The sequence below is a fragment of the Cyanistes caeruleus genome, chromosome 1 (assembly GCF_971803275.1).
Source record: "Cyanistes caeruleus chromosome 1, bCyaCae1.hap1.1, whole genome shotgun sequence".
In the NCBI taxonomy this organism is placed as follows: Eukaryota; Metazoa; Chordata; class Aves; order Passeriformes; family Paridae; genus Cyanistes; species Cyanistes caeruleus.
In genome coordinates this window covers 117,369,730-117,395,951 of record NC_141701.1, presented here as the reverse complement: position 1 = coordinate 117,395,951, position 26,222 = coordinate 117,369,730, and the positions used below count along the sequence as shown (strand labels likewise).

The 26,222-nt window shown below is 39.1% G+C and overlaps 1 protein-coding gene across 12 annotated transcripts in view; it reads right to left on the bottom strand.

The window, feature by feature from the left end:
• The window catches only part of RFTN1 (raftlin, lipid raft linker 1), a 112,023-nt gene that overhangs the window by 51,079 nt on the left and 34,722 nt on the right, over nucleotides 1–26,222 (bottom strand). For all 12 annotated transcript variants that reach the window (XM_086852609.1, XM_086852615.1, XM_086852637.1 and 9 more), the window contains one exon: nucleotides 4,489–4,675. In XM_086852609.1, coding sequence (XP_086708735.1) covers nucleotides 4,489–4,675 — 187 coding nt within the window. The remainder of the gene's footprint in view (nucleotides 1–4,488; nucleotides 4,676–26,222) is intronic.

Below are 26,222 nucleotides of genomic sequence, written 5' to 3'. Positions count from 1 at the left end.
ATTCTATTACTTAGTCTACTTCTGCAGAGCAACATTTCCCTGCTGGTTGCTTTACTGACTGAAGGCAAAAGCTATAGATGGTATGTCCTAAGACATAGATGGCACAATGGAGAGAAATTGTTTAAAATACCATTTTATCCCCTCCTTCTCTATCATGATGAAATGAAGCACCTGCAAACATGTCAAAACTATTATAAGCAGACAGTTTAGGAGCCCAGATCCTGTATCTTTCCCAGTAAAAGAAAATAGAGGTTGCTTTCCAGTGCTGAGTACTTATAAAGGGACACCAAAACTTTTTAACTGACACTGAATTTTGAAACTTTAAGGTACCAGAAAGGGGTATCACACTACAGGTTGCTGGAAACAAGTTAAAGCTGCTTTGTGCTATGGTTTTGTTATAATTTTGTTTAGAGGCTGACTTAGCAATTTCTCTGTAGGGAACAGATAACCTGCAACAGACACAAGCTGTCCAAAATAAGAACGCACCCAAGACACCTGCACAGAGATTGTTAAAGCAAAAAAATAGTGAGTGGGGAAATAAAAGGCCAAGGAGAAAAATGTTATTGCACACACAAAAGAGCTACTGAATTCTGTTCCTCGAGGGAATGTAAGCAACAGATGTGTTACTCTCCTTATCCTGGTTAGCCAGAACCTCCCAAATACATGGACCTTCCCCCATCCCTTCCATCAGCAGAGACCCACTGTCACACATTAATGCTTTTCAGGTACCAGCTTCTATTCCCTTTCCTGACATTCTAAGTGTAAATCAGTGTGAATCTACTCTTCTCGAGTGTGAATGAGAACAGCAGGCCACACCTATGCTTCACTCTTGGGGCCTTCCTTAAATTCAGAAGAAAAAAAAAAACTGTAAAAACCTGGGCTTGTAGAATTTTCTTCACACAACTGATACAAGATTCTTCAAGATTTCTTTTTCAAGAAACCCATGTATCTCAGAACTCAGCACAGACAATAGAACAGACAACTGCTTTTTAGTTAAGTCCACTCAAATTTAGAGGGGGAAAGAAAGTATTCATGAGCATTGAATTTATTACTCTTTTATCCGACTCTATTCTATGTGACTTTCAAAGCATTTTCCTATCAACTGCTTAGTGTACAGCATGCCATTAGATGCTACAGAAATATTAAATTTATTATATTAAATGTAATGAGAGCAATTGCTGTTTAGCACCTTGGTAGCCTACCTTCATGCCCAGTGCCTCTAAAGAATTAAACACTCCTATATTATTTCACTTACTTTAATTGAACGTGGTGATGCCTTTTGCACTGCACACAATTGCACTGTTGATTTTTTAGAAAATCTCTGTCTCTTTTCCCTAACACTTCCAGTGGATAATCCTTGGTTTTCAATATGCACAGTTTCCATATATGAGAGGGATGGGTTTTTTTCAAACATCCTACAGTAGGAATGACTCCTATTCTATATTTACCAGAATTATTACATAAGCAAGATAACAAAGCCAGATACACCAATTCAGATTAAACAGAAAGATGACTTTAAAAGTCACCTTAATGTACAATGCCATTACAAATTCACAGGAATATTTTGAAACTTCAGGACAATAACAAAATAGGATAAAAGTAACACTAGCAGGTACTGTTTCCACGAATTCTAATGCACAATATGCCTCAGCACTACCTCTTCCATTTTATTATTGAACAAATTCAGGCACTGCAAATCTCATTGACAGCAGCAGCATGGTGTTCCTGCTACCCATCATCTGCTGCAGCAGGTATAACCCCTTCCTACCTTTGGAGAAGCAGAGCTATAAAATTAAGTCCTCAGAGCACAAGTAGACAGTATTAATTTTAAACCATAAAACTGACACAGAAAAGTGCACCACTGATTAAAGACTAATTCAAGCATTCAGTTCTGTCTCTGTGTCGATGGAACCGGCATTACTGTAGGCACTAATGAAACAATTTCATTTCTGTTCCATTCAGGGAACAAAAAAAAGGAAGGTGGAAAACACACTCGGTTATCTGCCAAACAATGGACAGATGAAGTGCAGAACCACCTGTGGTGAAACACCTGCAGTGAGAAAAGAGCTGCAGCCTCAGGTGGTCTACAGGAAGTGTCCAGGAAACCCAAGCGTGGGCCCCACACCAAGGTACAGGATTTTTTATGACTCTTGTCTCCCCATGAACCAAAGGGATGGATGTGTACCCCACAGCACAAACACCATTACTAGTGATCCAACAACTGTGGTTGGACTACTTTTACTCCTAAAATCTTATGACAGAATAAACAATCATCTGATCTTAGCCTAAGCAGACCTAACTTCTACCCATGATTTAACTGTTATATACAGAGACTTCCTTGAGATGACAAGACACCTGACAGTCCTCAGGGGAAAAATATAATTTAATCATTTTCAGCAGTGTAATGAGAAAGGCTAATTTAAAAAAATTAACAGTATGTCTTTTTTTTTTTTTTTTTTAATACTGTTACATATTTTTAGTCCCCAGCTGTCTGGAATGATATAAACTTGCAGTTCAGATACAAGTGGTCTCTGTGCAGGCCATCATCATCTGAAATCTGTGCAACACCCATCTCTCTTCATTGCAATTGCACTGCAAATATTTGTTGCACCCACACACTATGGCAGAAGCTGCTTCCATACTCTCAGCCAAAATCAGGAACGTTTAGGCTACATGAAACATCAAACTGATGTCATTTCCCTTTCTGGTACTTGTTTTTTTCCTGCTTCACCACATCTCTTCCGCTTCCCTAGGCAATCAGAAATGACAGATAAGAGAATGTGGAGAAACGGACTGTGAATGTAAAAGGAAATATAATTGTTTCAAGACTCTCTACTGTCTTCAATTTTGTACAGTCATTTACAGCTGTCTAAAGTGTGTGACACTGGAACCCAAGTGAGTAAGCAGGCAATTAAGTTTTTGTACTCTTCCACAATCGCTCTGCACAGATGTAAACTACTTGATACAGTGTGAGAGCAGTGACACACTGAGCACTCTGGCTTGATGACCACATCACACCACTGAGAAGGAAGCTGCTCTTCCCTGACAGGCCTTCAGAGCTCAGACATGGAAGCTGTTGAACCCTCAGACCCCTAACCAACAGAAGTCCTCAAGTGCTTACTTACAAACTCATACATGTAAATACTTTCATTGCTTGCAGCAAGGTATTGTGTAGGCAGGGAAGACAAGGTGCCCAAAATCACGCAAGCTCAGCCCAATATCACTCAACAAGTCCACTGTTCAGCCAAATATTCCATGTTTTAACCATAAAACTGGAAGTCATTTAAACAATAATATCAGAGAAGCCAGCATGAAGTCTGTATTAATAAAACTAAAGTCAAGTCAAAGTAAATTAAGAGTTATTTTAGAAGCTCAAAATTGCCTGTGATACCTAATCCCTCCATATATTAACCAACAAAATGCAGAACTTTTTCCGTAGGTCAGAGGGTGAATTTCAACTCTGTCCATAACCTCTATGAACTGGCTATCAGGCTGCAGCAAATTGAATGGTGAATGGTTTGCTTTTTAAATAGAGGTATAAACCAGCTACATCCTTTCCTTCAAGCATCAGCACAAAGAGAAGGACGAGGATTGGCAGATGGAGGTTTAATTATCTGCTAGCCCTCAGAATTGGTCATTGTAAGAAGGGCTGGACTGAGGAATGCAGCGAACGTAGGAAACTGTAGAGAATGGCTGCAACAACAGAGGTAGCTGCAGAGATGGGGGTGCTCAGATAATATTAAATTAGGTTTTAAATTATTAACCAAAAATCATGTTTACAAATAGCCACATTTTAAATTTCTTCAGGGCTATTTAACAGCACATCCTACTGATTTTTTTTTTTAGAAATCACATTGAATCATGAAAGAACAGAATTCCTGTTTCTTTATTCATCTTCAGACTTTGATTATGTAAAATATTCTTAATAGATTTTAAGAAATGAGCAAAGCAGGAAAGTAATCTTTTTATTTATGGAGTTTGCAGTGAGTAAAAATTTGAAAGAACTTGTATTGTTTAGAGGAAAGAAGGGCCTAAAGTCTACACATAAATTTAAGAAGTATGCATTAGTACTACAGTTCTCAAATTAATTACATTAATTACATTAACTGTAACCGTCTAAACACAAAACACGCTTTTCTAAACAAACAATTCTTCTGTCATAATTTAATCTAATAAATTCTTAAAGGATACTAACAAGACCATCCTCACAAACTGTCATGCATAGGGCTTGTTTGTTTGCCTCTCATGACAACACATCCCAAAATACAGAGCATATTTCAACTTGTTATTCTCTAAGTCGCCTGCCAAACTGCAGACAAATTGTAAACATGAAGAACATGTTAAGCCTATTCAAGCCCACAAAAAAAAAAGGGAAAAAAAAAATCAAGTCTTGCACAGTAAACTCTGCTATAATTTCCTGATGTAGGTCAAAACCCAGCAGGAAATCACATTGTCTATTTTTATCCCAGTTCACTGGAAGTGCTTTACCTTTCTGTTTTCTTGATAAGCACAGCCCTGAAGATTTGTTCCTGGGGAGTTTTCTCTTTTTCATCAGTTGGTTGCACAAAAGGGTGGACAGCAGCCAAGACAAAGCCCTGCTGGTACAATTCTTGCAGCTGAGCTGGAAGATCACACAAGGAGGAGAGCTTGATTGCAGATGATCCTGGCAGCTCAGCTGGAAACAAAAAGGAATTGGTCAATAATCTGACACTGGACTATCATGTATTTTAAAATCCAGGCTCTTCAGAGTCAACTAAGCTTCACACTGATCTACAATATTAACATCAAAACTGACCTTTCCCGAGACCCATTTTATATTTCATATTTTAAGCAGGCTGCCTTGGCGAAGGACTTGGACTTGTATGACACAAGAGACTTGCACAATTAAACTAGAAGTCAGAAAAATTAAAATGCCAAATTCAAATACACAGTCTGGCAGAGATAAGGTGAAGAATTTAATAAAATCAAGGCACTTGGTCAAAAGATATTCTAGGCTTTAGTAGTTGTCATAGTAATGCAAGTAGAGAAGAGAGAGACTTCAGTCAAAAACACAAAACAAGAGAAAAGAGACAGTCAATGAAGGGAGAGCATGTCAAATTCAGAAGCTATAAAAAGAAGCATCCATCTACACAAAATCAGACTAAAAGATCACTGATGCAAAATGCTGATGAGACTGAGTATCTGCCAATATGTCTGAAGAGAATACTGTAGGTATATTGATAATAGGAACGCTGAGTGATGCATTCCTATAGCAATGAGAAACCTTTTAGCATAAACACTAAATCTTATACCTCAGGGTTTAAGCAAACCTATACATATTAGAGATGAGGATGAGACATAGTATATGAAAATAATCCTTCCCCAATCTGCTTACTGCAAGGTTTTATGCCATCCTGTCAAGTATGCTGACTCCTGTCAGACACTTGACATACACATGGATATTTCAGTCAGTATAGCAATTGCCCTTATTTCTTTGGAGCCTTGTGGGATTCAAAAGAAAATCACATAAATCACCTAAAACAAACTTTAATTCTCTTTTTCTGTACATCAGTAATTCCTCATACACTTTTCACATTTTATGGGAAATGACATGTCTCTTTCCTGACCTTTGCCTCCTCATTTCCATCTCGCCTGGAGGATATTTATTATTTCATCTAAATCACACCAGGGCATACAGGGTGGTGAGGTGCTGGATGTTATTCCCTCCCACTGAAACCAAAAAGAAGGGGATGCTGCAAGAAACACAACAGAGGTTCCCAACACCTTGAAAGCCTTTGCTAAAAAAAAAAAAAAAAAAAAAAAAAAAAGAAGGACTGGAGAATAGTTTGTATGAAAGAAGCCAGCAATGCAAAATAAGGTTTCATTGTACTGCTTTCTCCATCAAACCGTATGGCTACCCTTTATGAATAATTTAAGGAGTTATCAAAAAACTAATAAATATTCAAACCAGATAATTCTAAGGAATAATTTAAATAATAATAGAATGGATGTGCTTGGTATGTTTTTTCCCTCATATAAGACCACGTTCCAGAAGGGAATAATGGAACTTTTTGACCAGGAGTTTAAGACGTAGAATTTTTTATTATTTTTACAAATAAAATGAGATCCAAGCAACATGCACATTGACAGACAATAGGGCTCTACCTTCTACAACAGCATACAAATCACTTCAGCATCATAAAAAGACATTGCACAATGAATAATGCATAATAAATAATAACCCAAACAGTTACCTACTGGAGCCTACTGGGGATCAAAATAGGGAAACCCAGATTTTAGAACTCCATTTTCCCTCTTGTGGCTCAGAGACTCCAAATATTTTTGACTACACTGCAACTAATTAATTAATAATAAATTAAAAATTAATAAAATTAATAAAATTAATAATAAATGAGGGGTTTACTTGGATACAGTGGAATCACTAAACACTACTCAGTACTGTTAATTCTGGTCATGGCACTCCAATTTTTAACCATCACCTATGAAAACTGGTGCTCGCCTGCCAGCATGGTATGTAGAATCAGGATTCTTCTGAGGATAGCTTGACTAAGATTAGTAAAAAGTCTAGTCATTAACACGGGAGATTGACTGCTTCCTCCCAAAAGCTAAACATGAGGAGAAAGTGTGGAAATGCATGTAATTGGAGCCTTGGGATGTAACTTGATTAAAAAAGAAACGTAATAGAAAATAGAGATGGGTGGGATTATCCAGCTAGTTCATCCTACTACCTAGAGGCAGGATCAGTTCTAGTTTAGTTATTTCTCAGTTTTTCTCATTTATTTTTAAAAACCTTTAGTAATGGAAATTCCACAAGCCCCCTAAGTAATTTTTCAGCATTTCTCTATTCATCCTACTCAAAATCCTTTCCTAGCACATGGCCTAAATTTCCCTTTCTTAAATTCAAGATTGCTACTTCCCCACTAGAGTATTTCTTTTTTGCAACAGCATTTTATAACTCCTAACACCATTCATGCTTTAGTCTTACTTCCTTTACACTGTATAAACTCAGTCCTTTCAATGTTCCTATTCTCATGTCTTCGGTATTTCTAAGTAACTTTTGATGTTCTCTCCTGATTCTCTTCAACTGGTCCACATTTTTTTTCAAGTATAGTACCTAATTTTGACCACAGTGATCCAGCACAAGCCTCACCACTGCTCTGTAGAATGGAAAACTCTAACACTAACTATGTCAGTTTATATCATCCAGGGAGAAAAAAAAAACAAAGTAAATTCTTCTCCCCATAACTAACAGTGGCAAATTTCCCTGTTCTTCATGAATTTTGGCATTTTTCCTTTCAGTTTTCAAGGGAGCTTTTCTGGTTTCTGACTTTCAGAGTATGAACAGCACTTCTCAAACTGGGAAACTGTAATAAACATACTCAGCAGTCAATTGCTCTAATAGTTAATGAAAATGATGCATTTTAACAGACTCTGACCAGAACAATTTTAAGCCTTACAGCTAATACATATTTTTGGTTTGATGCTGAGCTATTGCTAATTTCTCCTCAGACTAGAGATCCTTCACAGGAGAAAGACAATTCCTGTTACAAAACCAATGCCAACAAAGTCTGCAAGTTTTCTGGATCTACAGACCTGTGACGTGCATTCTTGTTTCTTTCCAACTCATTTGAGTTGTGCAGATTCCTCCCCAGAAATCCCTGATAAACATCATCCTCTGGATATTTCATAACTCATTTTTTCCAGTATCTTTCTGAGCATTAAGTTGGGCTAACAACCTCACAGTTCTCTTTAAATGTGGGTTAAAAAAGGACATCACATCTAAAATATAGTAAAATGCTTGGTTTAGTTGTTGAAGAGAATTCTATCTATATAACTTTGAAAGCAAAAGGAAGACCAAAATTGTGCACAAGAGGGACTTGTGTAAAGTGAAAGAGTAAATGAAAAACCAAATAAAAACTTGTATAAGAAGTGCTTATAAGCCTTTATTTTGCCAAAAGATAATGATAAAGCCTTTTATGAGCCTCTTTTTTGCACTTGAACTGCAGTTGGCTCTATGCCTTAGATTGTGGTCCATATTTCCACATGTATTGTTTTATTTCTCAATGTGACCTCAAAAGATTCCTCTGTTTATCATCTAGATGAGTGTGTAAAAAACGTGTAAAAGAATGAAGCCACATTTTTTAATTTGGTGAAGGCTGAAGGTAGAAACAGTAGTGCTTGCTGATTTTGGACTGGATCACCAGAGAAATTAGTTTGTTGCCTGACTGATAACTTAAGCTGAAAACACTTCCAGCAGTGCTCAGATACATATAGAAAACTCCATCTTTACAAACTCATTAAAAATAAAGTTTATGTTATACTGATATCTCTAAGGTGACTTTCCTGGGTCTAGAGACTATGTGCATCCTTTGCTGCTAATGGAAAAACCTGACCATGTATTCCCACTTACCCTCATCTTACCACAAAGAAATCAGTAAGAGGAGTGAATTTCCATAAAAATCTACAGGTTGTCATGTATATTTGAAAGTGGTCATTTCTGTAGCTCCAAAAAGCAGTTTACGGGAAAAAGAGAAAGGAGGCACAGTCTACCACCAGAATCCCGAGGGACTGAGAGCAGGCTGAGAAACAAGACTGGGAAGACAGATATTGAAAAGGACTCGCTCTTCCTGTGTTAAGGAGCTAGTCTTTTCCTCCCAGTGGATTATCCAGGGCTTCTACCACAGAGAACAAACAGCCATTTACTGACTTCAAACTGAATCACCTCATGTGACCCCTGACAACTGTGCTATGGTCCACACTAATGAGAGAGATGCCTCCTGATCAAATATTAAGAAAGAAGAGTTACAGCAACCGTCTATGAAAAATAGTCTGATTTTTGTATATTAAAACAATACATTTGAGTACCTTTGAGATGCTGTAAACCAACACTCTAAAGTAAGAAAGGTATACTATGCCTTATAAAATAATCCCTAGTATCACCTATTAGCCCATGCTTAATGACACCTGTCATCAAGTAGAATACATCTTTATATAATATATATACTCAACAGAATTAGATGACTTCAACTCTCTTCTATTTGATAAACAGCAACTTCCTCTTCCTGACACATTTAAGACAAAGACAAAATGAACTTTATTATTTTTTAATTTCCTATTATGTGAATGATAGCTATGCCCCAGAAAAGCTGAAATGTTAAATGCCAAAATGGCATTTATTTAATTTCTCTTTACTGAAATGGTCAAATCAGAGGTCAAATTTGGGTCTTAGTTTCTCAGCACCTGTCCTTAATACTTGATTTAAAAGAGCAAGCGCACAGTTCTACTTTAAATTTCTATTATCCTGTGTATCTACTACCCTGTAAGATTAGCTTATTTTGCTTACTCCAACAAAATAAATTAAGTCTTGGGATTTTTTGGTCTTCATTTTTCAACATGTTTTTCTGATTAAGCTTTTATGCTCTTATTCCAGTCACAGCTGCGAAAGGCGGATGGAGCCCTTAATGACAATTCACATTACAGATAAAAATGTTCCACAAAAATAATGGGGACTCCTTTTAACTATTCCTTGTTACATTTTAAAGTTTTCATGTTCATCTGCATTTTAAATGTTCCTCAATTTATTATGGAACATTAAACAAGCCCTTTTCATAGAATCACAGAATAGTTTGGGTTGGAAGGGATTTGAAAGATCATCTAGTTCCAGCCCCTCTGCCTTTGTATTAAAATAACCAAAGATCAAATTTGTGTGCACATAGATTGTACACATTCTCTGTCCATACCAGGTAGAGAGGAAAACACTTTGCCCAAGGTGTGACAGGCACATCATGGGCTCTGAAACAAAGGCAGATTGGCAAACTCAACCGACTCACACTATTAAGTGATGTAGCAACTCAGTTACCTGGTAGCCACATCCATATTACTCCTATTTCATAAAATCACAAAATGGTTTGGGTTGAAGGCTCTTTAAAAATCATGTGGTCTAATTCCCACAGCAAGGCCCATGGACCTCTTCAACAAGCTGAGGTTGCTCAGAGTCCCATCCAACCTGACCTTGAATGCTTCCAGGGATGGGGCATCTAGGACCTCTCTGGGAATCCTATTCCAGTGTTTCACCATCCTAATTGTAACCAAATGCCTTCCTTAAGTACAATCTAAATTATCTTTTTAGCTAAAAACCATCACTCTCCTCCAACTGTAACACATCCTACTAAAAAGTTTGTCTCCATCTTTCTTTCAAGCCTCCTTTAAGTACTGAAAGACTGCAATAAACTCTCTCTGGGGCTTTCTCTTCTCCAGGCTGAAAAAGCTCAAATGTCTCAGTCTTTCCTCATACCAGAGGTACTCCAGCCTTGTGATCAGCTTTCTGGACCTCATCTGAACATGCTCCAACAGGTCCATGTCTTTCCTATGCTGGGGCCTCAGAGCTGGATACAGTATTGCAGCTCAGGTCTCACCAGAGTAGAGGAGAGGGGCAGAACCCCGTCCCTCGATCTGCTGGCCACTCTGCTTTGGCTGTCTTGAATGCACACTACTTGGTCATATCCACCAGCATCCCAGGTCTTTCTCAGCAAGCTGCTCTTGATGCCTTCAGTCCCAGCTTGCCCTGGTATTTGGGCTGACACTGACTCAGGTGTAGGACTTTGCACTTGGCCTCCTTTAACCTCATGAGGTTCACACAGGTGACTCACTGAGCATGTCCAAGGTCCCCCTGAATGGCACCCCGTCCCTCAGGTGTGTCACCTGCACCACTCACCTGTTGTCACCTGCAAACTTGCAATCCATGTCATATGATCAGGCCTAACACATATTAATAGGCTCAGACCCTTCAAGAAATACAGGTCCAACTGTTTTTATTTTCAAAGTGCAGGGTGAGACTGTTTCCCAACCCATGGCCATTGCTATGTACCATCCTGCTTGAGGCACCCACAGCCAGTGAACTATGGACCCGCTCTTGCTCCTCTTGTACCTCCTTCGTCCAGCATCACAAATCTTGCAGGCCCTTCCACAAAACTACAGATGCTTCAGGTCACTCACAGAAAGAGCGATATCCTCCATCTCCTGCCCAGGTGAGCGTAAGGTCTGTGGAGCACGGCTCAGAAGAGTGAGGTTAGAAGAGTGAGGTTTGTGACAGAAGGGCCACAGGGCCAACCTCAGTGCAGCTCTCCCTCCCCCACTGAGGCCTCAAAGCCACATAGTTACCCCTGAGCAGGGCTGATCCTGTCAGCAAACATAAAAAAGCAAACATTCAGGCAAACTACACACTGTCACTCCTACTCACTACCACCATGCACCTCCCTACTCTGCACGATTTTTTTGCTGCTGTCCTTCCAAAGCACCCAAATCTCCTTCCTGCACTACACAGAGCAACATGTAGGAGACCACTCAAGCACAGAAAATCTCCCATGTTTTCACAAAGGACACTTTGCAAGCACATTTATGACTGTTTGTAACAGCCCTGACCATTTTGTGATTTCCTGATGGAAGGCAGAACTGCATTGACAGAAGGTGCACATTCACAACAACCAGGATACACAAACCAACAACCAGTGCTACTAGTTTGGGTAAGCTGAACAGTGTCTGCTAAATGAAGGACCATCCTGTCAGGCCACCTTTTCATTTGCCAAAGCCCTTGGGTTTCTCTGTGCAGGCCCTGAGGACTGAATGGTACTGCCCCTCCCAGAGAGCTAGGGAATCAAAGTGAAGGAAGGTGCAGGGTAACAACCTACTGTGAAGTGTTGGCTTTTCTCTTATAATTTCCAGGACAGACTGGAAAAAATCCTCTCTCTGTACTATAAATTAGAAAGTTTTTACTTATTCAGCAGTTAGTCTGGAACAACTGAAGGAATCCTGATCATCATCCTTTCCAGCTATTCAGGCTTGCTTAGGCAAATTTGTTACTCTAGAGAGAAGGCAGCAAACTGTTACTTCAAAACACTTACAGAGTCATCCAGAGAGGTTATTTCCATTCAGTGTCAGTATCACACACACAAAAATATTAAGCCATCTATTGCAAAATTTTCATTCTTCATCAGAAACACAAAAGAGCTCTCTTTCATGCAGCACAAATTGTTTGTGGGCACTCTCACTTAACTATAATTATTCTTTCCTCATTCAACCCACGAATAGTTTCTTGTTACTGATGACAACACAAAGCTATCAGAGTACTTCTATTGAAAATAAAGACAAATCTACCAATAATGTAACCTAAATAATATAAAGCAGTAAAGACATTTGTAGCAAGTTTTGTGATGAGCTCCCAATAATTTTTTTCTGAACTAAAACCTATCAAACAGTAAAAGCGGTATAACTAACCTAGAAGAAAATATATGGTACTGGTGACACTACCACATGATTTGAATTACCTGAAACACACTAATGCTAGAATTCAATGAACTAATAGCTCAAGCTTTTGGAGTAACAACAACACAAGCTGTACTCCAGTCTATTTTCCTTTTGAACAGAGCTTGAGCTTCCATGAGGTTCATATACAGGTTTCTTAATTTCAAGGAGAAGATAGATGATCTTGGTGCACTACTCTTTAGACTGTCAACAGAGGTAAGATACTGGATGTTAATATAACAGTGGATTTTTCATTTATGCTAAATGACATTCTCAGTGTCTCTTTCAGTCTTCAAGACAAATACAATAAATGTCCCCATAAAAGAAAGGAAGGATGAAAATGCAAGAGCAATCAGTACTTCATAAATGAAGGTGTCTGTTCAATAAGCTCCTAGTGTTTACTTTTAGTGAAAATGTAATAATGGAAGTTAAAGATATTCAAAAGCTGTATCCACTGTATCTTAAAGTGGTAGAGGGGAGAAAATCCATACAAGACTGTGAAACTGCATATATACCTTTCAAAAGCACGTAAATACACAGAAATGTACATATACATGTATGCAGGTGCACACAGATCTACACTAACACTCTTTTCTTTCCTTAAGGAAACAGCAGATACGTGCATTAGTCAAACTGACAAAATACTAAGATAACTCACAGGTGCAATGAGACTACATGAACTTGTCTGCTCAACTGTGTTGTCAAATCTCATTGCATCTGTGAGTTATCTGCTTTTTGCCCAGTCGAAGTTTCATTTTTGTGTCTTGCAAGTGTAAGATAAGTATCTTAGGAACTGGGTACATCTGCCACAATGCTGTGGTTATGCATGGGATGGCTTAATTTCTGGTGTTTCAGAAAAAAAAAGAAATACCCAGGCTATCACCTCCACCAAGTTAAAAAAAAAATCACTAAACAGAAGTTTAGTAACCTAAGTAAATTAATAAGCACTTCTTAAATGACTCATAGTTTATACCCATTAGCTTGTGGGTAGAATTATGCAAAATGGGCAAACAGAAGACCACCTACTAGAGGTTAAAAGGCTAATGACTGTGCAAAAAGTAAAATTGAAGGTGAAAAGGAGAAGGACTCCTCATTTAAACTTGCACAGAAATAAACATAGGAAATCCTATCCCTTCTGCACTTGAATAGCTCTTCAAAATGCTATTTTTTAAATTTGTAACTCCCTCCTGCTTGGTTCTAGCTCCTAAATTGATCCAGACCAAGCACAGAGACAACAAAGACAAGTCATTTACATTTCACAGAAACAAGAAAACTCCAATTATGTCCAACCAAACACAGGAAGTGTTCAAAGTTACATATTATCCATAACGACATTATCTGTACAAGTTCCTAAAGATTGAGTACTACATTGAACTACAGAGGAGGAAAAGGGTTCATTCTAAACTACAAGAAGGACCAGCATGCTGATTCACATGTATTTCCATTTCCCCCATGTTGTGGTTTTAAAGCAGTAACTAAAAAATCACTAGAAAACTTACTTATTTCTTGCTGTGAGATATGGATTAGAACAAGAGCATAACAGGCTTAAAATTTAAAAGGAAAAAAGAAAGTTTATTAACAAAGCTACAAGAATAAGAAAACCAGAATAAAACTTCCAGAAAACCAGAATAAAACTTCCAGAAAACCCTTTTCTCCCCTACTACTCAACCCTTTCCTTGTTCATGTGACAGCATAGAGACAAAAAAACTTTGGTGTTTTAAACAGTCCCGATTCTTGCTAGAGTCTTCTCATCAGTCTTTGTAGAGAAACAGAAGTCTTTTTCTGCTAATCTATGGAATTTTCTCACAAGAAAACTAATTTTCTTCATAGCTTCCTACTTCTCTGATGCCAGCTGCCCAGAAATCTGCCATCAGTTGTCTCCTCCCATTTCACATCACTCTGAAGTGTGTTATGGGTCAAATGAGTCTAGGGATGTCATTTTTAAGGATGAGTTATTCAAAGGCAAAAGTTCTCTTTATCTGTCTCTGTGAGCCCCCCTGGAATCAGAAGTTTTCTCTTTGCCTCTACAAAGCTACAAATCTCCAACTATTACTTCTCCCCCCTCTGTTCCAGCACCTCACTGCATCACAACTACTTCACTTCTTGCTCAAAATCCACACTTCCAATACTCCATTCCTCCCAATATACTCTGTCATGAATTAAAGGAGTTTTTTCAGAACACTATTGTCCATCTTTATAGCTTTAACAGAAAAATATTCCAGCATATTAAAGCATCTCCTTATTCTCTACCTTTTCTGAAGTTTAATTCCTTTCTTCACTGTGTCTGATAGTTTACAAAGTCTCTTTACATGTTGATTACTCTCTATCTTTCTCTCTCTGAAAAAAGGATTAATCTGCAAGTCTCATCTGAATAATGAAAAGGTTAAAATCTTGCCCAGGCTTTGTAGCTGGTTCTGTGATCTCTGCCGGAGCAGCAGCTGGAGCTGTCTGCAATGGAAGATTCTTCATGGCTGCTCTGGAGAGTGTGGTCACTGTCTCAGCTCGCTGCAGGTCAAGAGCTTTTTTTCTCTCTCTACTCAACAGTCTCTGGTGAATTCAGTCACATCAAAAGCTGCAGCCAAGCCAGGGACCGGCCTGGCCCGGCCAGAGCCCGGGGCAAGCCCCGCAGGCCCCATCTCCCGGCCCGGAGCCGCTGGGCCCAGCCCAGCCCCTGCCCCACGGGGCGCATGGCCTGGGCAGGGGAAGGGGAAGCCAGATAAAGCTCAGTTACCTTTCACAGCCAGGAAACAAAGAGACAAAGAAATTCCCAGGCTTAGGTCTTAAGGTGGTGTTCACAGGTTGATCTCACTTTTCAATGGTCAAAACTGCCGTCAACTCTTAGAAATGGCCAGAGAAAAAAATCTCATCAGCCTCCAGCAGTTTTAACTTTTTTAGGTGCATTCTTAAATGCCAATCACACCCCACAACCTCCCAAAGTACTCTCTAAAGCCTTTAGAAATGAAGTGAATCTGTTGATGGCAATACTTCAGCTGCCAAAGTCTGAACAGCTGAATGCTGTTCTCTTTAACAGCTTAAGAAGCAGTGAAACAGGACTTCCCATCACTTCTCCCTGCAGTACAGCAAGTCATGTCTTTCACAGCAAGTAGCCAGTTATCAAACACTTTAAAAGGAGGGAAAGGGTAGCTACTCAACAAGCAAAAAATAGTACAACTCACTGAAGAGATCTTCTGATTTCTTAGAAGTTGGTGGGATTGTAAAATTTGGAAGGCTGATGCATCTTTTTTGCTTTGACCCCCTTTCGAACTATAATGTGCTTGCTATTTTTCTTTGCAGCAATAATAATGAATACTGGCAAGTTTCACAGCTAACTCTGCAGCACTACAGAATCTTTTCATTCCCTCCCATACATTTTAAAATATATTTTGTCTTTTCCCCCTGTCATAACCCCTTCTTTTCCTTCTCCTCCTCTCTGTTTTATGCTTCACTTCAAAGTTCTTTCCATATTTCTGGCAAATTTTTATTTCATATTGTAGAATTGCAGAATATGATAAACTAACACTGGTTTCTTTGCAAATTTTATAAAAAGCAAACTAGCATTGCAATGAGAAAAAAGAACTGTAAAAAGTACAGATAATACCCTCAGGTGAGTACAAAAATTGTCTATTAATTATGAAGTATTTATTCATTTTATGGTATACTTTGCGGGATGAGAAAATTCTCTGAAATGGAATTTTTAGCATTTCTTAGCTTTCCAAATCACTATATCCTATTGTCAATAAAATGCTGCATGTGCTGATTCTTTAAGGAGGTCAAAAGCAGAAAGGTACATATATCCATTTAAGTATTTCCATCAAAACCAACTGAGAACAACCTTGAGATTACTGTTTCCAATTTTAATCTGCAGAGATGAACGAAGTAGCTTGCATTCATTACATGGGATTTCTTTCCATACTCACAAGATAGTTATAAACTACAAATCTGACTGGAGCCTAGTTTCCAAACTGAAAAATGACAAGAGGATTTCAAACATTTAAGGAATAAGGGAGGAGAAAGAAGTCAACAAAGTAGTAACTGTGGCTGAATACATTTGCTGTGATCTCACACACATTTTTCATGATACACTGATAACTGCGATTAATATCAATGCCTTTGCACAGCCAAACAAAAAGATAAATCTATAATCAAAGTATTACCATCAAGGTTTTCTTTTTCTCCCCAGTTCACAAGGTAATTGCTCCATATAATAAATATATGCCAGAGAAATAGTTGGAATCTAGAAAGAACATTTTAAGAATTTGAATTTTATAAATTCAGCCTTCAGCACAAAGATTTAAATTTACCAACACATCCAGTAACCTCAGGAAGAAAGGTTAGGATTTATCAAGATAGCTCTTATTCCCCAAGCCAACCCATGCAATAGAGAACTGATAGTCTCCAGGGAAACCAAAATCCTCTTGGCAGGTCATGCCTGTATATATTTTATACATAACACTTTGCATTATATGTACGGAAAAGGACAGATAGCTTTGGAAATGCTTGAAGGCTTTATTCAAATGTTACCTGCTGGTTTCTGTTTGTCATTTTATATCGCCAGTGTTTAACATGCATTCTCCCCTTCTGTTCCAATAGATGTTTTAAAAATCTTTGTAAATTTGTAAAATCTTCTTTAGGATGATACTGCGTGCCAAGTTTGTTTAATTTTTTTTAAAAGCTAGAAGGGTATTTTTCCCAATCCTGTATCTAAAGTCTATACATTATCCTGTTTCAGATGTTCTCATTTCATGACTGTATCACCCAATGATATTCCTTTTCTTCAAAAGGCAGTCGTAGATACTAAGCACTTAATATTTTAAATTAGATTAAGTCAAGTACCAAAGTGACTTTTATCTGTTTTTTTCCTAGTTTGAAATATTATATATTTTAGGTAAAGAGAAGACACTTCCAAATAATACATGTTTTTCATATAGTGTAACTTCTCACTGTTCTTTTGGTCTCCATTAAATCAAAATCACATATTTAGAAAATGCTGTGAATTTTCATAAATATCTGTTAAATTGTTTTCAGCTTTACTGGCAAAACTAAATAAATGTTAAAGCAGTGAAAAATGTAACACAGGTTGCAAGCAAGCAGTGTTACTTTTGTTACTTGACTGTATACTCTCCACTAGATTTTGGCCCCAGGTTTTGTCATTTTTTAAAAGAAAGCTGGGTAAGAGAATGCTACATGATTAAATTCAGTATAAACAGGAGATATTCAGGGGCAGGTAAATTAAATTCAGAGGAAAGGGCTTACAATGCATTTGGATGTTTTAAAAGCACATTACCCTGCAGTAATTCTAAGATGAACACTGCTGTGGACAACTATACAAGACTCAGAACACAACAGCTGTTAGATTGCAAATGGAGTCAAAACTGAGCTATTTAACTCCATCGAAATTTCAAGGAAAAAACCAAATTTTAAAAAGGAATAAAAGCAAATTTGATCTGGCTTAGTTTCCAACTGCTAGGCCTGCTTGGGGAACTGCAGTGAAAAACCAAATGCAAAACATTCTACAGCATTTACTATTCCTCTTAGCTCTCTTGCCCCACATATCTATTTTTTGTTAATAGTTGATTATTAATTTTGATAATGAGAATATATTCCCACCACTGCTAATTGTAAGAATAGCTCTGTCAGGGTATGTGAGTTTCATGTGAAGAGTCTGTGTCTACAAAAGCAAGATCAAGATTTTACTGTCCCGGCAGACCTCATGTCACCCTCCTAAGACTTGCCCTCAATGACACTGGTGATCTGTACTTGCACATCTCAGCTACCCACAGCATCAAAGGGAGCCATCCAGCTGGAAGTGAAGCTATTCTGGTGTTTGCAACAAAATTTGCAGGTCCAAATCCTCACTGTTCACAGGAAAGCCATGACAGACTTAACATGCAAAGATTTGCATGGGAACATACAAAAATACAAGGTGGCAGTAATCCCTATCAAGCAAATTCCCCAATGGTTCCTGATTAATTTGGCATGTGGAAGAGCCATGTATCACCCCATTTATGATTTTTAGAATGACCTGATAAACTAATTTCAGCAGATACAAAGCTAGAATCACCAAATAGATCGGTCATTTTGCAATGAATTAGGCAACTGTTAAATGAGATAAAAGCTTCCAGCTATCCAAAGAAGACCTACTTTCCTGTCTATGTTTTTGGATTTGCTGACTCTGTTGGTACACAATGGTGGTCAAAGACCTAATTAACATCAGTACAAGATAAAGTATTTCTTGCTGACATTTTGCTACCTGTGCTATCATACAAATTCCTACTCAAGTTTTACTCTATTAGCTAATGAAGAGCGATTCCCACTCTAATGAAGCTTTTGTTCTTCAACCTTGCTGCCACGGCCTCAATTTTTCCTTCGTGGGTTTTTTTTTGTTGTTGTTGTTTGTTTTGGGCTTTTTGTTGGTTTCTTTTCTTCCCACCCCTTGGATTCCTCAACCTGATGAGAAACAGCGATTATGTGGCTACACTGGAGCAATGCACTGGCTCACTGGCCAGCAAGCTGTCAGTGCACATCTTGGTTCTCCTTGCCTTTCCCTGATTAACAGAGGTCTCAGTCTTCTGCCCAACTGCCAGTTTCCACAAAACTAGGAGCAGCCTAAATTTCTCACAAATTGCTTTGAAATTGTGTGGTTATAACTATTTGGAGGAATGAGACAGACAGACTGTGAGCCGTTTTTAACTCTCGTTTCCCTAGGAAACCAGTTCAGAAACAAAACAGAAAATCCATCACACTACCACCTACAAACTGTCTGAAAAAAAAAATTCCTTCAAAAATAAAGACCTCGAAAGAAAATTCTGCAAAAGGTATTATGGAATATTGCCTTCTATAACACATCTAACAGTGTATTTAACAGTGATGAGGCTTTCACAGAATATTGAAAACTACTAGCAAGCAAGAGTTCACCACTGGCACCTAAAAGCAGTATGTCACTGCCAAACACACCACATCACTTCAACTTGGCAAGAATGCTTGACAGAAAGCCAAAGAGTAGTGGAAAAGGCTGTTAGAAGTTAACAAAGCACTTCCCAAAAGTACTGTTTTGTTTTTTTAGGCAAGTCTGCTAGGGCATGGGTGATGGATTTACTAAAGAAAAAAGTTTTTCTTGGCAAAAAAAGTCCTGCTTTTTCTGCTTAGAGCAAATTTTCCTGTCACTGTGCAGAATTTGAACTCCTACTCCCTCGTTTCAGAAAAATGTGGCTAGTTTCTGTTTTCAAGTGAAGAATTCCCACACAGTGATACTGATAGCATGGAAATCCATTGTTTAATATGGGTCATGGGAAAATGGCCACAAATTCGAACATCATTACAATGGAACAACCAGAGGAAATTTTTTTTTTTTTAGTTTATTTTTTTAAGTTTGCAATAAAATGGTTGTTGTTGCAATTTTATTTACAAATAGTAGCAGAGTATTACTCCAAGAGTTTATGAGAAGGCCTTGTTTTACCCTTACTTCTCAGAGTACTTCTGTCAGAGAAAGTGCAACTACAACATTATTGGAAACTAAAAGGAAAGATGCAGAAAAACCGTATCTTCAAAGCTGTTAAGGAACAAATTAATGAAGTAAATATAATCTAATACCAAAGTAGTAAGTATATGCAATAAAGATGTAACAGAGATCCTGTCCAACAGGGACAGAATACTTTCATGGTATGAAGGTGATAATTAAAATGCATTACGCAGACAATCTTAAGATCTAAGACTTCCCTTACACCCTGGATAGGATCCCTTTTGGGCCAGTGACATCAAAAATTAATTTCTTAAATGTACATTCTTACTGATTAAATAATAGAATACAGAGGCAAATGAACAGGTCACTTTTGTGGTTCTCTTTACAAGGAATAGAAGATAACCTTTACAGGTGGCCAGTGTGTGTAACAATGCATATTCACAGCGAGCACACAACAGAACTGAAGGCTGTTGTTCCTGTCAGCTCCTCCTCGCACAGACAATACCTCAGAAGCAAACCTGGGGAAAAGTGTAAAGCACAGTGCCTCTATGCCCTGGCTGATACTGTTTTCTTGCTGCTCTCATTATCCCCTGATAATGAAACCCAAAGTGAGGTCACAGGCATCTGCATGTCTCTAACTTCTAATCACATGACAGCCCACATCCAAGATACTTTCACTTCTCCCCAGTCGTAAGTGGATTCTGCAAAACAGAGAGAACTATTTCTAACTTCTCTTATGTCAAAAAAAGCCAGACCTGCTATTGGCTAATAATGAAATATCACTGAAAAAGTAGTCTGAGTTTCCACCAATGTTTTTGGAAAAGTACCCTGAAAGTATCTGTTGATGAGAAGACCAATTTTTCACAAAAATTTACTATACTATAATAAAAAAAACCCCACCAAACTAAACAAACAACAATGACAACAAGTAGTGCAAGAGTGCAGCTTGAAAACAAAGTGTTACAATTATAAAGTGTTGCATTCACTGAACATGTGGTGAAGAACAATTAAAATAATCCCACAAAATATGTCCAATTTTATCTATTTGATCACTTGAAAGGCTTCATCAAGGCATTCAACCCAGCTGGAAAAATAGGGTAGAAGGACTGCATAGAAAGACAGATGCTGCATCTGAACTGAGAATTCGTAAGTAAATAAACAACAAAAACAAAACAAAACAAAAAAAACCACAATTCTGACACAGTTCCAAACTTTATGAGACAATAACTTAACAAAAGACCACTTATTCTGTCACTCTCTTTTTGTTCTTTTGTTTTGTGATTTGAGATAGAAGGAGATGCTAATTTTTTTTGCTTACTAGAAATCTGTATAATAACTGCTAGTGAATTAACCCATGCAATTTCGGACTGTTTGTCAATTCTTTTATCAGTTGTTATTAAGAAACACAGGAAACAATTGCTTAAATAGCAGAACATCACAAAGGGCTTAGCAAATGAGGAGCTACAGCAGTAGACTGCTGTTTATTTATACGTCACTAGTAACCACGTCCTGGCATATCTCTAACTTTCTCAAAAATTCCACCTGTTTATTTGTAAACCTCATACCTCATTCTCTTTCAGATTTAAGGCCTTTTATCAATTCATTTGGAAACGTGTGGCACCTTTAGGACTTCTCACATCCTTGATGTCTTTAATTTTTTATGTGCCACATCGTACGCAAAAGCCTCTATATTCTCAGACTGAGGTAACTCTTTCAACTGACGAGTGTTTAACAGGGACAGATAATATTTTTGCAGTTCTTAACTCACCTGATGACTGTCAAGTTTGTCTTTAGTGTGCTGATCAAGAGCTGCAGCTCACAGCAAAGGCTTAATGAGATTCTCTTCCCCTTGAAAGGACTGTTTCTTTCAAGAAGAATCTGTAGCTAATCACTGCAAGTCTCAGGTTGCAAGGATGATTATTTAGGGAGAGACAGAAGCTGCAAGTTCTGTACAATTCAACTAAAGAGAGCTCCACTTATATGAAATGAGCAGGTTTTGCAAAAACCGGTTGGCTGGGAAGGCATAAACTTGCAGTTCCTGTGCAAGGCCTTATCATAGTCCATGGGTTTCCACATACCAGGAAGAGCCACACCAGTTCACTACAGCAGCTGCTGAGCAAGCATCGGACTCAGCTGAAACCTCTCACATGCCACCTCCTATCTTAGAGTGTGTCACAAGTATCAAGTCATTTGCAAAACCATTACTGCACACAAACCAAGAGTCTGCTGGGTGTGCAAGCTATATCACAGAAAGCGGGCTGCAATTTCACGTAGTAATTGTGTCACTTTAAGGTCTAGGATATTACACACTTGTATGACTGCAATAAAATAAAACCAAGTCAATGAGACTGTTTAAAACACAGGACAAAAATATGCAACACATGCCAGAGTTTTGCCAAGATAGCTGAATGAGTGCCAAAGGAGCTAGCTGGGGAACTGGAAGCAAGACTAGTACAGTGTTTGGTAAATGCTAATAAGTTCTTGTCCTCTACAGAAGCAGTGAACATATTTTCAGGCTGCCTCATCGCTTAAAGAGAAGGCCACAATCTGGAGGCCTGGATCAATCTTTATCAGCTTTGTAATATGTTATGGCTGCAAGATAGTAATGATCAAATGGTATTTCACCAAGTGACTACATTGAAGAGCTCTGACACTGCTGCAGACTAGCCATGAACCAGCAAGCACCCCGAATGCAGTACTAAACTGAAACCTATGTTGAAAAGAAGCATTATACCAGGCCCAATGTCTGATGTTTGCTCAGCAGTATATTTACATCTTCTACACACTTACTAGGCTACCTGTCACCTGTGCACATACACACAGGCACTGAAAAACAAAACAGTAACAAAGGTCTGAAGCAGATAAAGCACCTTCACAGGCATAAGATCGATGCCTCTCTACATACCAAGTCAAGGTTAAGAATATGCAGGTGAGACATTCACACACAAAACCCATGTAAATGCTGTAAGGACACTAACCAGAAGAACAGTTAAGATTAAGACAACCATTAAGGTTTGCAAAATATATTATTTGACTAAGTACAATATTCACAACCTTAATTAAAATTGCAGTCACAATTATGCTTGTTGCTAAAGCAACAATTTACAGAATGGGGCAAATAAAGTGAGAAATTGTGCAGTTTCCTTAATAGATTTAAACTACCTAAATGTTCTCAGGTTATTCTTTAAACAAAATTTAAATTGAATGTTGATCTTTTCTAGAAATGACAGCATTTTAAGGTTTAAAGTAAGCTTTCCCATGTTCAATAAAGAAATAAGTCTAACACACTCAGAGGACGTTTTTCATGTCACTCAGATTCAAAAAATGGAAAAAAAAAAAAAAAAAGTCATGAAAGACCCAAAGGGATCTGAATCCAGAAATTTAAGTTGTCTTCTTCAGTAAAAGACCACATGCCTGCCCATGCATGATACGATGAGTTTTATTTAAGCAGAACTTGATAGCAAATCTTGTCAGAATGACAGCCACAGTCCCTGCCGGGCTTCATTGAAACAGCACAACAAAAAGGCATCCCTCTGGCATTGGAAAGCTCCCAAAACACTGAAAATTCATGCAAGGCCATGTCTTCTTTTCCTGATAAACATGTCAAATGCTATCTGTCCCTCTATTTCCAGTCACTCATGACCCTCAAATTCTTTTAGTTTATGTGTTCAGCTACTCCCATCCTTTCATATTCTTTCCCTGTTTCATCTGCTCCATTTTCTCCTGATGCCCACTCCTTTCTGAAGATCTATTCCTCTCTTTCCACCATGTGCAAGTGCTCACACCAAGTGAGCAGGGCATAGTAAGTGTCCAGACACAGTGAGGTACTGCTGTGAAATCCCCTCCCTGTCCAAACACAGGAGAACACAGCAAAGGCATTACACACAATGTTTGGAGCCTCCGCGTCCACGATCTACAACTGGTCCAGGCCAGGGTGGTTCTTCCTCTTTGGAAGACATCGATGGCAGAGGCCTCAGGTCAGAACCCTTTCCTACTGCACTCATGAAAAGCCAACTGGTCCCATACCCCCCTGAGGGGAACAGCAGCACCAACACAGTCCGGCTCCTGAAGCTCTTCTCAGGTCTCTGTGTGATTTGCTGCAGAGATACCCAGAGCATGGGTATGAGCTCTTTTTGTACCAGGGGAGGTTCTATTCAATGGAAGGATGTTGGAAGATTTGCTTTTATTCCCCCCATTTCAACATGCAGCCCACAGACAGCATGCATACCTCTCAGGTTCTCTCCATGACTGGAGGTGCAATGCCAGGCACCAAAGCTGGGCTAAATTTTGTTCCAGTTAATTCTCTGGTCATGCCGGTCCCTGGGGGAATGTTTCTGGTGTAGGCCATTATCAGCACCCCATTACCCTTTTTCCTTGTCTTTGTCCCTGCTCCTTGAGTTCCAGATCCCACTTTCCCTCCATGTTTTCCTTATCACTTTACTCATAACTTTGGGCCATGTTCATCTTGTCTGACAATAAAGTTAGCCAATATGTTACTTGAACTCTCCTCCTGCCCCACTGCTGTTTAGCTGCAGTTGTGCCTTCCACTCCACTTCTTCAGTGGAGAAGCCTAAAGTGCCTGTGTTGTCTGGGGCACAGCAGCAGGAATGCTATGGCAGGGAGCCTGGGCTAGAGATGTTACAGCTCATCACAAGGCTGACAGATATCTTGATTGCCGGGGTGGTTTGTTGGTTGGTTTTGTTTTTTTTTTGTGGAATAGAGTGTGGAGGCAGTTTCTAGGATTGAAGGATTCTGGCTATGAAGACCCTTTGGAGCTTCATACGATCTGACGTGTCAGCTGAGTGTTGACAGCCTATCAAGCAGCTGACAGGGCACGGTCCTCTGAACAGGATGCTTCAGCCAAAAGCCTAGGAACAGGACTGGCAGGCTATTTCCTCTGTAAGCTAAAAGAAAAGCAGGGAAGGAACAGATGCTTCCCAGGGAGAAATACATATTTGCTTGTTGAGAGTAAGGGGCAATTGATCTCCAGACTGCAGGACTTGATCAGACTGTACTACTCCCCTTCCTTCTCCTTTATCTCCTCCCTCCAAGCCAGGGGAGCAGAAGGACAGACTTTATCACCGTTCTTTTTGTCAGTTCTCCCTCCTTTGTCACTTCTCATAAGAGCAGGGCACAAGTTTGACTCTTACCCCTCCCTTTTCCCACATGGTGTGATGCTGCTGCTACTTTTCAGCCATGTTTTTGGTTAGCAAAAAACTCAGTCTGAAGTCTGTTGTAACTCCTAAGGGCCGCTGAATCAGCAGCCAAAGGCATCCGCCAACACAGAGAAAAAGTCAACACAGGCATTGAAAGTCAGGCAAGAGACAAAGTAACTATGCCCATATAAACGGGATAAACAGCCAAATGCTACCAGGAAAAGACTGGTTCTCCTCACTTTTAGACACTGAGCTCTGCAGAGCCTCACTGCAAGAGTGGTGTTTGGAACAGTGTTTGCAGGATGTCACTGCAAAGCTGCCCTCCCTCCCCAAACTGCCCAGCCACTGACCAAGAGATACTGCAATCATGGGACTCCACAGGGCAACAGTCACAACAGTGAACACAGATTTGGACTCCCAAAATTTCATCCAGTGATGGCAAAGTCACAGCAGCAGCTCGTACAACAGCAAATCCTGACCTACCACACCATCCTCAGTGTGGAGAGGCAAGCACTAGCCCTACCAGTCCAATTCTGTGTCCCACACCCGTGATACCCTCCCCAGTGACTGTAGGGCAGAGCACACAGAACAGCAACAACTCATAAAACACAGTCCATGTCTTTATCCTCAGACTACAGTCAGGAGGAAGCAGGAGGCAGTCAGCTCATCTGGAGTGTGCTCACAGAGTAGCTGCCACAGCTCCCAGTGGTGAAAAGAAGTCAAGAGAAGTCATCAGGCATGTATGAAAAATGCAGGAACAGAAAACAAACCCAGAACAGATGTAGGACAGAAATCAGGCATGTTTCTGAATGTGAAACCTCTTTCCAAGTGTCACTTGGGCAGAGCAATGACAAGTACAGTTGTAAGTGTGAGACAGATGCTGGGATGAAACAGCACGTCCTGGAGTGGCCCCTAGAAGGGCTCACAAACCAGCCATGAGCATTTTTCAGATACCTTTCCTGCAGGCTGCTCTGAAACACATTCATTGGGACGTACAGCATACAGCAGAACACATGACTCATCCAAAGTAAAACCCTCAAACACATTTAACGGGGAGTGTAAACTCCCCAGAAGCTCCAGCCTGGCCCAAAGACACTAATATAGGCTATGCAAAACAGCTGAATGTTGACACCATTCCGATCACAATAGAGACTTTTTATTCTTCACATTGGAACATGAGGAATATAAATGCAAACGTTTTAAAAAGTCCTCCACAATCAATGTACATCTATTAGTTGCTTTCAGAATCTCAAGCTCAAAAGCAGTTGACATCAGAAGTTCCTTTTTTTCTCTCAAAGGGGCTACGC